Source organism: Lipotes vexillifer, unplaced genomic scaffold, assembly GCF_000442215.2.
Source record: "Lipotes vexillifer unplaced genomic scaffold, Lipotes_vexillifer_v1.1 scaffold1011, whole genome shotgun sequence".
Classification (NCBI taxonomy): Eukaryota; Metazoa; Chordata; class Mammalia; order Artiodactyla; family Lipotidae; genus Lipotes; species Lipotes vexillifer.
Window position 1 is genome coordinate 4,054,795 of NW_006787698.1, and position 15,846 is coordinate 4,070,640.

At 36.9% G+C, this 15,846-nt stretch overlaps 1 protein-coding gene across 1 annotated transcript; it reads left to right on the forward strand.

Annotated features, from left to right (window-relative positions):
- The first annotated feature begins 11,949 nt into the window (after positions 1-11,949).
- On the forward strand, positions 11,950-15,459 carry LOC103074075 (zinc finger protein 177-like). Its single transcript, XM_007460635.1, has 5 exons — positions 11,950-11,982; positions 12,564-12,690; positions 13,126-13,218; positions 13,734-13,816; positions 14,350-15,459. Exons 1-5 carry the CDS (start codon positions 11,950-11,952, stop codon positions 15,457-15,459), a joined length of 1,446 nt encoding a protein of 481 aa, XP_007460697.1.
- The last annotated feature ends 387 nt before the right edge of the window (positions 15,460-15,846 follow it).

Sequence of the window (15,846 nt, forward strand, 5' to 3'; positions counted from 1 at the left end):
TTACTGCACTGTGTGTATCATGATTGGTAGAAGGAGCCACTTCTTTTTCTGTGTCTCAGAGGCCTTCAGCTTGTATCTAGTAAATTGAAATGTTTGCTCTATGTTTTCGATACATATTCAGGTTTAAAGACATTTCCTTCTATTCCTCTTTTCCTCGTTTACTATAATTAACATGTAACTAAAGTGTACAATTCAGTGAATTTTAGTATATTCCCAGAGTTGTGCAACCATCACCACAATCTAATTTTAGAAAATTTTCATCATCCCAGAAAGAAATCCCATACTCATTAGCACTCACTCCCCATTCTTCCCTACCCCCCAGGCCACCACTCACTAATTATTTTTTGTCTTTATAGACTTGTCCATTCTGGACATTTCATATAAATGGAATCGTACAATCGTCTTTTGTGAATGGCTTTTTTCACTATAATGTTTTCAGGGTTCATCCACATTGTAGCAAGTGTCAGTACTGATTCCTATTAATGGCCAAAAATATTCTTTTGTATAGATACATCACATTTTATTTATCCACTCATAATTTGATGGGCATTTGGGTTATTTCCACATTTGGGCTGTTGTAAATAATGCTGTTATGAACATTCTTGTTAAAGTTTTTGCATAGACTTACATTTTCATTTCTCTTGGGTTTATACCTAGGAGTGGAATGCTGATTCATATGATAATCGTATATTTAACATTTTGATGGACTACCAAACTGTTTTCTAAGGTGGCTGCACCACTATTCTTTACCACCAGCAAATGAGTTCTGATTTCTCCACATACTCACCAATCAAAATGAGTGTCAAGTGGTATCTTGTGGTTTTCATTTGCATGTCCCTGGTGGCTAATAATAAGCATATTTTCATATGTTTAATGGCCATTGTATTTTCTTTAGAAAAATAGTTTGCCCATTTTAAAAATTGAGTTTTTTTTAATGGAGTTGGCTAAAATTATTATTATTTTTTTAACATCTTTATTGGAGTATAATTGCTTTACAATGGTATGTTAGTTTCAGCTTCACAACAAAATGAATCAGTTATATATATACATATGTTCCCATATCTCTTCCCGCTTGCTTCTCCCTCCCTCCCACCCTCCCTATCCCACCCCTCCAGGCGGTCACAAATCACGGAGCTGATCTCCCTGTGCTCTGCAGCTGCTTCCCACTAGCTATCTACCTTACGTTTGGTAGTGTATATATGTCCATGCCTCTCTCTCGCTTTGTCACAGTTTTAAAATTATTTTTAAATCACGCAATGTTGGGTATTATCAAACACTTTTACTGTATTATTGAGATGATTATACTGTTTTCTACTTTGATCTATTCATGAAACAAATGACATTAATTGATTTTCTAGTAAGCCTCTCTTGCATTCCTGGGATAAACTCAACTTGGTTCTGATGTATTATCTTTCTCATTTTTTGATGTATTTGATTTGGATTTATTTTCTATAGACGCTTTGTATCTATGTTTATTAATGAGACCTCCGTATCATTTTGTTTTCTTATAATGGCTATCATGTTTGATATCAGTATTATACCAATCTCAAGGAACATTCCTCTTCCTTTATCTACCTAATCAAGGTAATCCCTTTGATAAGGCAAACTGTTTTGTGACATCATCTTAAAAGTGGCATGGCATTCCCCTCCCCTTCTTTCCCCCCATGGTAATTATGTAAGGTACTGTCATAGATAAATCAAAATGCACACATGACGTTTTGGATCGTGCACATTTCTGGAGTTTTGCATAAGTGTGTCTAATCCCTGAAAGATTTGAGTCAGATTAGAATTCTCTCTTCTTTGAATGGCAGAACTGATCTATAAAACCTCTGAGCCTGGTGTTTTCTTCATGGGAGAAGTTTATATGCCTAGTTCTTTGTTTTTGCTTTTGTTTTTGCTTTTTTGGTTGTTGTTTTGTTTTTTAAAGAGTCTATCTAGGCAGTGAATTATTTGCGCTGGAGAGACCTGGAGTCTCTCTGAGGGGGTCAGCAACAACCCAGATTATTCCACTTTTATACATTTTTTAAATTGTGGTAAAATATATACAATATAAAATTTGCCATTATAAACATTTTTAAGCATACAATTCAGTGGCATTAGTCACAATCACAGGGTTGTGCAACTTTCACTGTCCAGGTCATTTTTGATAATTATTTTAGGACTATTCAGTTTATTATTTCTAGTCTTATTTCTCTAGGAATTGAGCTATTTCCTGTGACTTCTGAGCTTGATTAGCATAGTTATTCACAATATCTTACATGTTTAATCTCTGCAGCATCTATAATTGTGTTCTTTTTTGCTTTTCAATTTTCTTTGCACCTTCTCCCTCTTTTTTTTCTTGAATAAACTTGCATGGTTTTTCCTATTAATTTTCAAAGAATCAATTTTTTTTGTTTGATCTTTTCTGGATTTTTGTTTTCTAGTTCATCATATTATTCTTTCTTTCCTTCAATTTTTTAAAATTTATTTTGAGATTTTTTTCCTCTAAATTTTTTTTTTTGGCCACGCCACGTGGCATGTAGGATCTTAGTTCCCTGACCAGGGATGGAACCCAGGCCCTTTGTAGTGAGAGTGCTGAGTCCTAGCTACTGGACTGCCAGGGGATTCCCTAAATTCTTAAATTGGAAATTTAGACTAATTTTTAACTTTTGTTTCTAATATAAGTACATAAAGCCTACTTTTTTTTTTCCCCTAAGGCCCACTTTAGCTGCAACCTACAAGTTTTGGTACTTAGGACTGATCAATACCATAGTATTAATGTACTTTTTAATTTCTAATTTAATTCATTAATTATATATTTTTCCCATGAGTTCTTCATAAGTGTAATAATGTTCTCTAAACTCCAGATGTCAATGGCTTTTTTCTATTGGATTGAACTATGGTGAAACTGCTAACATTCAACCTTTTTTTTAACCTATAAAAATGGCAGTTTCATATGGTTCAACATGATTTTCTTTTGTAATTATTATATAACTTAATTTCATTTTGGTCAGAGAACATATCTGTATACATCTTCTTTGAAAGGCTTAAGACTAACTTTATAGTATAGCAGTGGGGTCAGTTTTGTAAATATTCCACTTATGCTTGAGAAAGATATGTATTCTCTATTTATTGAGAGTAGTGTCTATAAGTGTTTTAGATGAAGGATGTTCATTTTACTATTCAGACCTTCAAATCCTCTTTTTTTCCTCTGATCTATCCATTACTCAGTGTGTTAAAGTCTCTTACACTGATGGAGGTTTGTCAGTTTCTACTTTAATTCTGTTAGCTTCTGTGTATAAATTTTATGAGACTATGTTACTTGTGTATACAACTTCAGAATCTTTATACTTTCTCGTTAGTTGAATCTTATATCCTAATGTAGTTACCTGTTGTAGTGCCTTTTGTCTTAAAAATGTGTGAAATTAAGTTAGCCAAACAAACTTTATTTTGGTTAATATTTGCCTGGTATATCATTTCCATTTTTGAGATTTAGTATTTAGATTTAGTATTTAGTAGATTTAGTGTTGTTTTGTTTTTAGTGCATCTCGTGAAACAGCATAGAGCTGAAATTTATCTTAATCTAACATGGCAGTCTTTGTTTTTAAACTATAGAGTTCAGTCTGTTTATTTGTACATTTATTGTGATTATTGATAAAGACATTTTCTGCCATCTTACAACATGCTGTTTATTTTACTTGCTTTTGTTGTTTTTTTCCCCTGCTTATTTTTGTTGCCTTTGTAATAATAATGAGGAAGTTTTTTCCTCATTCCATTGTTTCTTCTAGCCTGTGAGTTAAACCCACTGTGTTTTTCACTAGTTGCCCTAGCTATTTTATCATGCACACTTAAAATCTAAAGCTAATCAATACCTTTATTCTCTAACGGAAGAATACCAGGAGCATAAGACTACAGTCACATCCCTCCCAATTTATATATTTTTATTATTCAGTAGCATTCCAGCTTGCTTTTCCATCTTACAAATTAGATATTGCTATTATTATTTTATATAATCAAAATTCACTTAACATTTCAGACATACAAATTCCTATTTCCTGGAACACTGAGAATTTACTTTAGTGATGATCTTTAGAGGGGTAAGCTCTCTTGGGTCTTTACTTTAAAATGTCTTTATTTTACCCCCTTTTAAAACTTTAAGCTTTTCATATGGAAATTTTCAAGCACACACAAAAGTAGAGAAAATAATATAGCGAATCGTATCTTCAACACTCCGTTTTCACAATTATCGATATTTTACCATTCTTGGATCCTATAGGCCTGAGCTGTCTAATACACTAGCCATATGTGGCTATGCAAATTTAAGTTAAAATTTAAATTACTTAAATAACACTAGCCTCATTTCAGGTGCTCAATAGCCATATGTAAATGGTGGCTATTGTATTAGATAGTGTACATAAGAGTTGGACAGTGCTGGTAGCCTAGTCACCTGCTTTTTCTTTTTTCTGGAGTGTTTTTACAGCAGATTCTGGACATCATGTCCTTTCATCGGTACTTAAGCATGCGTCTCTGGCTGGTACATAACCATCACCGCGTTTTCCCACCTGGCAAACTCCAAAGTTCCCCAGTTATCTCCGGAATATCTTTTTACAGTTTGTTCAAATCAGGATCTTAACAGGGTACCCACCTTGTTTTTTTGAATATGTATCTCTTAAGTTTGTTTTATTCCCTCCTCCTCCTTTTTCCTTTTTTTTTTTTAATCCACTGACATATTGGAGATATCAAGGCGTTTGTCCTACATTATGGATTTAGCTGATTGCTGCTGCTTTGTGTTATTTAACTTGTTTATCTCTGTATTTCCTATTAAAAGTAGTTAGTCCAGAAGCCCTTGATTAGATTCAAGGTTTGATTTCATAAATTCACCCTTGAACCTAATGAAGATATTTTAACTGGATTTAGAACTCTAAGTTGATAAGTTATTTTTCTCTCAGCACACTGAGGGTGTCGTCCTTTCTTCTGACATACCTTGTTGCTCTTGAGACGTGAGACATCAGTTTGTCTGTCCTTTTTAGGTGACCTGGGTTTTTTCCCTGGCTACTTTTAAGATTGTGGGGGGGGGGAATATCAAACACCAAAGAAGAAAATAAATGTAGGTGTGGATTTCTTTTTATTCTTTCAGCCTAGGATTTATTGTACTTCCTGGATCCAAAGGTTAGTGTCTTTTACTAATTCTAGAAAATTCCTACCTAGTTTCTCATCAAATGGTCTAACAAAGTTCTAATCTAGTGGTTAATCGTTGCATTGAATTTCTAACTTCAACGAGTCTGTTTCATTTCTAAAAATTACGTTTGTTTCTTAAAACTGTTTCATCATTTCTAGCGTATCTTATTCCATATTCATCCAGATTTCTCTTAATTTCTTTAAGCCTGTTAAATATAGGGTTTTTTTTTTACATAATGTCTAAAAAGTCTAATACCTGCAGTATTGTGCTTTCTTTTTCCTGCTGCCTGTGTTTTGACTGCTTCTCTCATGGTACATTATATATTTTATATATTTGTGTTTCATAATTTTTTTAACTGTGACTTCCTCAGTTTACTTAGAATTTTATCTGTGGGAATTCTTTGAGGCCTGGCTTGAAGTTGAGTTTTCCAGAGATAGGTCCATTTGCTCACACTAATTGCCTGGGGGACCCTCTTTAATGAAACCTAGAACCTTCTTTAAATAAAATTATTCTCTTAAGGGAATAATTTTGGATTACACAAGTAATGTGAATTTGGACTAAAACGTAAGATTTTCTTTTTCTACTATATCTGATGCCAAGGTCCAGACCAGTACATTTTCTCTCTGTCCCCTTCTGTATGGAAAGTTATCTTTCTTTTCTTTAGAACTTTTAATTATGGATTTTCAAACATACTCAAGAGTGGAGAGTACTATGATGAAACCCCCCTGTAACCATTATCCATCTTCAATGATTACCATGATTTTGCATTCTTAATTCTTCCCCTTGCTTACTATAATAACTGAGCTTTGTTTTCCTGGAGCATGTTAAAACAAATATCAAACATCATGTCATTTCACCCAGAATTTGAGTTGTATCTCTAAAAGAAAAGGGCATCATAAGGATACAACCAGCCTAACCCAGTCTGGGGGCAAAAGAGGAAGGAGAACTGTTACAGAGCAAGAGACTTACGAGACAATTCTTTTTTTTAAAAAACATCTTTATTGGAGTATAATTGCTTTACAATGATGTGTTAGTTTCTGCTTTATAACAAAGTGAATCAGCTATACATATACATATATCCCCATATCCCCTCCCTCTTGTGTCTCCCTCCCACCCTCCATATCCCACCCCTCTAGGTGGTCACAAAGCACCGAGCTGATCTCCCTGTGCTATGTGGCTGCTTCCCACTAGCTAGCTATTTTATGTTTGGTAGTATATATAAGTCCATGCCACTGTCTCACTTCTTCCCAGCTTACCCTTTGCCCTCCCTGTGTCTTCAAGTCCATTCTCTACGTCTGTGTCTTTATTCTTGTCCTGCCCCTAGGTTCTTCAGAACCTTTTTTTTAGATTTCATATATATGTGTTAGCATACGGTATCTGTTTTTCTCTTTCTGACTTACTTCACTCTCTATGACAGTCTCTAGGTCCATCCACCTCACTACAAATAACTCAATTTCGTTTCTTTTTATGGCTAATATTCCACTGTATATATGTGCCACATCTTCTTTATCCATTCATCTGTTGATGGACACTTAGGTTGCTTCCGTGTCCTGGCTATTGTAAATAGAGCTGCAGTGAACATTGTGGTACATGACTCTTTTTGAATTATGGTTTTCTCAGGGCATATGCCCAGTAGTGGGATTCCTTGGTCATATAGTAGTTCTATTTTTAGTTTTTTAAGGAACCTCCATACTGTTCTCCATAGTGGCTGTATCAATTTACATTTCCCACCAACAGTGCAAGAGGGTTCCCTTTTCTCCACACCCTCTCCAGTATTTATTGTTTGTAGATTTTTTGATGATGGCCATTTTGACTGGTGTGAGGTGATACCTCATTGTAGTTTTGATTTGCATTTCTCTAATGATTAGTGATGTTGAGCATTCTTTCATGTGTTTGTTGGCAACCTGTATATCTTCTTTGAAGAAATGTCTATTTAGGTCTTCTGCCCATTTTTGGATTAGGTTGTTTGTTTTTTTGTTATTGAGCTGCATGAGCTGCTTGTAAATTTTGGAGATTAATCCTGTCAGTTGCTTCAATTGCACATGTTTTCTCCCATTCTGAGGGTTGACAAGACAATTATTTAATAAAAATAAACTTTTAATTCCTAATTTAAATAAATTAGGAGTTTGGGATTAACAGATGCACACATCTATATATAAAATCAATAAAAATTAAGGATCTACTGTATAGCACAGGGAACTATATTCAATATCTTATAATAACCTATTATGGAAAACAATCTGAAAGAGAATATATATATGTGTGTGTGTATATATATATTTATATACACACACACATATATAGCTGAATGACCTTGCTGTACATCTGAAACTAACACAACATTGTAAATCAACTATACTTCAATTAAAAATTTTTTTTAAATAAACTTTTAACAGAATTTTTTAGCATTATCACAACACCATTATCACACCCACCCAAATTAACAGTACTTCTTGATGTTATCAGTGCTCTTTAGCTAAAGACCACCAGGGGCACACAGAGTTAAACAAGTTGGATTTATTACTTACTGCAGCAAGGCAGCATGCACACCATGGTGAACTGTGGGATATCTCACAGAGTGTTAGAAAAGACTTATTAAGGACTTTGGTTTTGAACACGTGAAACATATTTTATAAATCATTGTTATCTCAATTAAAATAAATTTTAAATTTACTTTTAAAAAAGAAAGGGGAGGAACTTCCCTGGTGGTCCAGTGGCTAAGACTCCCAGTGCAGGGGGCCTGGGTTTGATCCCGTCAGGGAACTAGATCTCACATGCTGCAACGAAGATTAAAGATCCCACGTGCCACAACTAAAACCCGGTGCAGCCAAATAAGTAAATAAATATTGAAAAAAAAAGGGGGAAATATTGCTCTTGATATACATACTAGTAAATTGGCTAGTAAGTTTAATAAAAAGTCATACATCATTTTAACATTCAAAAGGTTGCTTTAAAGGGCATCCAGTATAAAACTACTGACTCAGAAGCATACTGCCTATTGGAATTATAAGATGTCATTTCAAGGATCAAGAGTGTGAGTTGAAAGTGAATGTGATTTTTCAAGCTATAGTGGTATTTCCCGAGGGATGGTGATATTTAAAATAAAATTGTAGTTTAATCCAACGACAATACCTTTTGTCCACTTTGGTAGAAATAGCTATTTTTGAAGGCAGATTTTCTAGTTTTCAAACTAATTTCTTTGTCAATGTTGGGCATTTTTTAGACTTTGTCATTGTCTAGTTGACCTTTGTCGATTGAGAACCTAAAATCATATAACTTAAAGGGATATATTTTTAAGATGCCAGCTGAAACCAGGAACTTAGTAAGTGCAACTACAAAGCCTTATTATAAAAAAACAAAAAAACCCACACATTTTTCTAACCTATAAAAAAAAGAATTGGGGCTTGTATTAGGTGCTTTTGGGGTGAGTTCTGGATTGGATGTTGTAGGCTGCAAGGGTATTCTGTGTTGGGCATCTTAGTAAATGTTACCTACAAAGGGGGAAAACTATACAGAGGCTAAAATTATAATTGATAAACAAGCAGCAGTCACTCATATTAGCCAGAAAAGGGGGATGTTTAGTCAGTTTTGAGGTGTAAATAATGTTTATATTTTGTCCATGTTCAAACACAATTACAGAGTGTTCTTGCTTTTGTCTCAATATATCATGGTCACAGAGTGACCTTGTCTTGTTGCTGTTTTGGATGTTGAACAGGAGACCACCCAGACGTTGCTGTGAGTTTCAGGCCAGCTCATCACAACAGCAAGGCCTAGCTGAGAGTACCAGGTCCACTCCTGCATATCAGGGGCTGCTTTCTCTCTCTCTCTTTTTTTTTTTTTGGTTCTGAAACCCAGGATGCTTTTCTCTTTACCAATATCGTCTAATACCCTGTGTTCTGTTAACCCCACGTGTCTCAAATGTGTTTTTATAGTCGTTCGAATCAAGATCTAAGGGCCACACTTTACAATGGATTGTTACAACTCTTAAGTCTCTTAATCAGGAAGAGTTCTCCCTTCCTCTTTCTCCTCCAAACTGGATTTGTCTGGTTATGTCCTGTTTATAATATCATTTAACATGTCCTCTGTATCCTCCTCTTACCCTTCTTCTGTAAACTAATTAAAGGATTTGTTAGGATTTTTTTTTTTGGCAAAAATATTTTATAATTGGTGTTGTTTTTTGTTACATCATATCAGAACTAATGATGTCCAGATGTCTCTTTTTTTAAAAAAAATATTTATTTATTTATTTATTTATTATTTGGCTGTGTGGGGTCTTAGTTGCGGCTACGGGACCTTTTAGTTGTGGCATGCGAACTCTTAGTTGCGGCATGTGGAATCTAGTTCCCTGACCAGGGACTGAACCCGGGCCCCCTGCACTGGGAGCTCGGAGCCCTAGCCACTGGACCACCAGGGAAGTCCCCAGATGTCTCTTTTGAGATGTTAAGATTTATCAGTTGGTCCCAGTGTCAGCTTGATCTTACTTTATAAAGTTCCCCAGCACATGTACTTAGTCTTAAATTATCTCCTCCAGATTTCTTGTTAATTACAAAAGAAAAAAAGGGTAACTTAATGGGGAAACATGCTGCATACCACCTTAACCAAGTGATCAAAGTTAATATGAATAATGAGACAAGACTGGCATCATAAGCCTCCTGAAGTGATGCAGAGAAGGACAAGCATCAATCACATAATACGTCATCCAAAAATGAACTCTGTGAATCTAATCATGAGAAAACAGACAAACCAAAACTGACGCTGTCTGTAAAGCATCTGGCCTGGACTTTTCAAACCTGGGAAGATGAAGAAAGGCTGAGGGACTGGTCCAGATTAAAGAAGATTAAAGAAACATACTTTGAGGGCGTGATCCTGGATGGGAAGTTTAAAAAGTGACTGCTATAAACGACATTATTGGGCCAGTTGGTAAAATTCTGCATATGGATTGTATGTTAGATAGTAATATTAAATCCTGCTTTCAATCATTGTGTTTGTGTTAGAGAATGTTCTAAGTTCTAAGTTCCTATGATACTCTGAAGAATGTAGGAGAAAAGGGTCATGACATTCGCAATTTCCTCTCAAGTAGATTCCTCTCAATTTCATTCTTGATGAAACACCCACACCCACACACACACACACCCCTACAGAGAGAGGAGAAAAAGTAAATGTGATAGAACTTTAACAACTGATAAAGATTATAGGGAAGTTCATCATATTTACACTATTCTCACAACTTTTGAGTTTGAAATTTTTTCAAAATAATTTCAAAATTAAAAGTTGAAAATGAACATCCCCATTCACTTTTCATCTAATATTTTAATAGCCATTTATTGTCATTGCCTAGGTCCATTAATTTACTAGTGGTTGCAGAATGGTGACTTTATGATTCTAGCATTTTCTTCATAATAAATGAAGCTCCTAATAAAGTTTCCATGATTATTCTATAAAGAGCTTTCCCTTATTGCAACTATTTGGTAATCATAAAATATTGTTCATAAAGGAGGGAGCGGGGTGACACACTCTTGATTCTTTAATTACATTTCTTTAAATAAATTTATTTTATTTATTTTGGCTGTGTTGGGTCTTCATTGCTGTGTGCAGGCTTTCTCTAGTTGTGGCAAGCAGGGGCTACTCTACTTTGCAGTGCGCAGGCTTCTCATTGTGGTGGCTTCTCTTGTTGTGGAGCATGGGCTTTAGGCACACAGGCTTCAGCAGTTGTGGCACGTGGGCTCAGTAGTTGTGGCTCACGGGCTCTAGAGTGCAGGCTCAGTAGTTGTGGCACACGGGCTTAGTTGCTTCATGGCATGTGGGATCTTCCCGGACCAGGACTCGAACCCGCGTCCCCTGCATTGGCAGGTGGATTCTTAACCACTGAGTCACCAGGGAAGCCCTACACGCTTGATTCTTTTCACGAATTTTCAGAATAACAAAATTATATCCTAGCCGCCTCTGATAGTGACCATTGAGGGTTTTTTTTAGTAACACTGTAGTCTCATGGCTTTGTTTTACATTTGGTATATTTCAACTGATTGTAGTCATTATTCTTTATTAAATTGTTCCATCTTAAGCCAGTGGGAACCTTTTTAAGTTTTCTCCCGTGTGGTAGGCTCCTTGCTTTCTGGTATAAGCTGTTCCAGGCTCATCTTGCACATTTCTTGTTCCACATTGGACTCAGCTATTTGCCAAAGGATTCCTGATTTCTTATACAGACAGATGGCATTTTATGGAATTTTAACACTAGAGTGCTCATCGCTCCTGAGTTGTGAGTGACTCTAGGCATTTTTGGTGGTTCAGTCTAGGGAAAAGTTAAAAAAATAAGTACATACAGGGCTTCCCTGGTGGCGCAGTGGTTGAGAGTCTGCCTGCCAACGCAGGAGACACAGGTTCGTGCCCCGGTCCGGGAAGATCCCACATGCCGCGGAGCGGCTGGGCCCGTGAGCCAGGGCCACTGAGCCTGCGCATCTGGAGCCTGTGCTCCACAATGGGAGAGGCCACGACAGTGAGAGGCCTGCATACCACAAAAAAAAAAAAATAATAATAATAATAATAAGTACATACAGTATTCCCATTCCTAACTGTTCTTGGATAGGGAGATAAAACCTGTACTGTATTGTTTGTATGTATATGTGCATATATGTGCATTTGTGTGTGCATTGTTAAAGCTAGTGTGAGGAAGCTTCCAGGCCTGTAAGTGTTGAATACCTGTCAGGCCTAGACTCTCATGGCTTCCTTCTTCTTCTCTAGGTCTGCATGCTCCAGTCCAGGAGCCTGGCCAGGAGGGAGATACAAGAGGAAGAATGGCTGCAGGATTGCTGACAACCTGGTCACAGGTATGTGGGAAGTTACTGTTTCCAAAAAAGCATTGCTGTTGCTAAAGGATACATCTCTTGCCCATGACCCACAGCTTCACAGCCCAGGCAGGCTGGCCTTAGGCTTCCACAGTTCTCTGGGCTTCTCAGAATAGGAGACAGAGGATGTCTTAGGAAAGGCCTCAACATTTGTTAATTTTTTTTCAGATAATCCTCCAGGGTGAGTATTAGTTCCATATTCTGCTGGGTGCCATGAAGGAAAATAAAGACTTTTTTCACTAAGTATTTTTCTCATTCTGCAGTATGCTCAGTCTTGATCTTCAATAAGACTGGCAGATTCCTCACAACCTAGTTGTGGAAATATGTTACACTGTGTTAGAAAAGCTGCTAAGCTGCTGGATGATATGGTCCAGGGAGTGAGGACAAAAGTGGAAAGTTCCAAGAATTGAGCCTTTGGTCAAATAATGAGAGACCTCTGAGGCATGTCTGAGCTTCCTACACATTGGGTCTCCTTCCCAAGTCCTGTCAGCCTCACTCGCCATCTTTCTGGTTCAGAGTTAGAGATGGTCCTTGGCTGAACCTGTGTACGTGTGATGTTTTAGGACTCGGTGACCTTCGAGGAAGTGGCAGTGGACTTTTCACAGGAGGAGTGGGCACTGCTGGACCCTGCTCAGAAAATCCTGTACAGAGACGTGATGCTGGAGAACTTTAGGAACCTAGCCTCAGTGGGTAAAGTTGACCTCATTCCTTCATATTCATTTGTTCATACACGTAATAGTTCTTCATCACATATCTGTTCCAGCAACTGTGAAAAGAATGGCAGTACATGGTAACGCAGAATGGATAGTTCCTGCCCTTGTGGGGCAGTCTTGTGGCTTACCATGAAAATGCACTGATTGTATTTTCTCGATCCTTAAAAAATTTAGGTAATTTGCAGATCTTGGGCTTGGTATTCAAGGGTCAGGTCATGTGGGACAAGGAGTATGCATGTCTGTTTTGGGGCCCTGTGAAATAGTTATATAATCTGATTGTTTTGCTGCTCCTAAAGCTGCACTTGCCTATCTTCAGAATCCTTTAAAACCAAAGTATTGGAATCAATTTTGTGGAAAGATTTCTTGTTTCCTTCACAGTCTTCCCACATCATGTGTCTTTCCCCATGAGCAGGGTATCATCTCTGCAAACACAGTCTGTTCACTGAGGTGGAGCAGGAAGAGCTGAGGCCAGAGCAGAGACGAATTCTCCAAGGTGCTTATAGAGGTGAGCCCCAGGCAGAAAGGGGTCATTATATGGAATAGCCACAGCCTGCAAGGGGTGATACAGTTGGGAATGTCAGTCATTGTGGGAAAGAAGGCAGAGGCCATTACATGAGCTTTCCTTCTTTCACCATCTCTCCATTCATTCATACTTCCATTTGGTCTCAAAGAAAAAACTATTTCAATTACTCTTTCAATTTCACATTTCCTTGAATACTTTTTGTTTAGTTCTCCCCACTTGCTTTCCAGATAATACCTTCTCTTATTGTCTCAAGCCTCCAGAATCCTTAGTAAAATACCTCTCATTACCATTGCTTGTCCCTATCATTGGCATCTTTTTCCAGAGGCAAGTTCCTAAATTAATTTCTCTGGTCACTGGTTGCATCTTCTCTTTCACATTTTCCTCCTATATTTAGTGTTATTATTTGAAAACAAATCCATAAGGTGCCTGCCTCCTTTTTTCTTTCATCCCTACTTTTTCTCCCAATAATTATAAAAAATTTCCCCATTCACTTTCAGACCAGGATACTCAACTTAAATCAAAAGACGCAATTCTTACACAGAATGTTCCTGGGGAAAAAACTTCCAATGGCATAAAAACGGTGAGATTCACTAGAAATGATTCCTGGTTTTTTAGAATGGGAGAGTTCTGTGAATTTCAAGGAATTAAAACAGCAGCAGCACCCAAACAAGGGGAGACACTTGAGGCAAGTGGAATTCACTCATCAGAAAGCTGCTTCAGGAAAGCCTTTATGAATCCCATAAAATTGGAGAAATCTCCAAACCTACCTCAACACTTGCTGCCTTGCAGAGAATATCAAAAAGTAAACATTTACTTAAATGTGATTCAGTTATTAAGTATTTAATAAATTATTCATTCATTCTTCACACATAACTAGAAAAACTATATTTAGGATACCCTTTGATGGGAATGAATACCATGGGGTCTTGGGAAGAGTATTCAGCTATTTCAACTTGAAAGTATAGCGCAAAAGGTATACATACACCCTGAAAATGGTAAAAATGTTAGTCATAATAATATGCTTCATATATATGGCAGAATCCACATGGGAGTGAGTTCCTCTGTGATGAAAGTGAGAAAGCCTTTAGTCACCACTTATTCCTTGTTCTGTAGGCAGCAACTCACCCTGATGAGAAACCAATGGAATTTAATCATTGTGGAAAATTCTTTAGAAAGAACTGTCACCTTATTTGTCCAAGATATTGCAAGAGAGAGAAATGCTACAAATATAAAGAATATGGGCAAGGCTCTGGCCATCCCTCAACTCTTAGGAGTCATGTGAGTACTCACACTGGAGAGAAAATTATTGAATTTAATGGTTGTGGAAAATTTTTCAATCAAGAGTCATCCCTTAGGAAACACTTAACTCTCACAGAAGAGAAATCTTCTGAGCATAATCAACATCTTATGTCCTTCAACTTACACTCTTCCTTTTCAGTACATGAACAAATACCTACTGGAGAGAAACTCTGTGAATGCAGTGACTATGGAAAAAGATCTTCCCTTAGTTTCCACAAAAAAATGTGTACTGTGAAGGGAAACTCAAAATGTAATGAACATGAGAAAGTTTTCACTGGCCCCTTGTCCCTTCAGATATGTGTGAGACCTCACACTGGAGAGAAACGTTATGAATGTAGCAATTGTGGGAAAGCCTTTGTTTTTCAGTCTTCCCTTAAGAAACATGTGAGATCACACACTGGAGAGAAACCTTACAAGTGTAATCATTGTGGAAAATCCTTCAGCCAGAGCTCTCATCTTAATGTGCACAAAAGAACTCACACTGGAGAGAAACCCTATGACTGTAAGGAATGTGGCAAGGCTTTCACTGTTCCTTCATCCCTTCAGAAACATATGAGAACCCATACTGGAGAGAAACCCTATGAATGCAGTGACTGTGGGAAATCCTTTATTGATCAGTCATCCCTTAAGAAACATACACGATCTCACACTGGAGAGAAACCTTATGAGTGTAATCAATGTGGAAAATCCTTCAGTACAGGCTCTTATCTTATTGTGCACAAGAGAACTCACACTGGAGAGAAAACCTATGAATGTAAAGAATGTGGGAAGGCCTTTAGGAATTCCTCTTGCCTAAGGGTACATATGAGAACTCACACAGGAGAGAAGCCCTATAAATGTATTCAGTGTGGAAAAGCATTCAGCACCAGCACTAACCTTATAATGCACAAACGAATACATACTGGGCAGAAACTATATGAATGAAATGACTACAGGCTAGCCTTAGGTCCTTCACATCTCACTCATTTTAGAACTCACTCTGGAGAGAAACCCTATTGTGACTAATTTAGAAAGCCTTCAGGCACAACTCTTAAGTCACGTTATACTGGGACCAACCTTATAAATGTTATGGTTCTGTGATTGTATTTATCAGTGAGTGTTTAATCTTTAAAGTGTGACAACTCATTAATTGATGAGTATTAAAGATTATATAGCACTCTAAATTCCCCTTGATCTACATCACAAAAGTTTTGATACATAATGTTTTTATTGTAATTAAGTACTAAATATTGTCCATTTCTCATCAAGATGTCTTGGACCAAACTATAGGTTATTTAGAAATATATATATTTTAATGTGCAGACTCTGTGC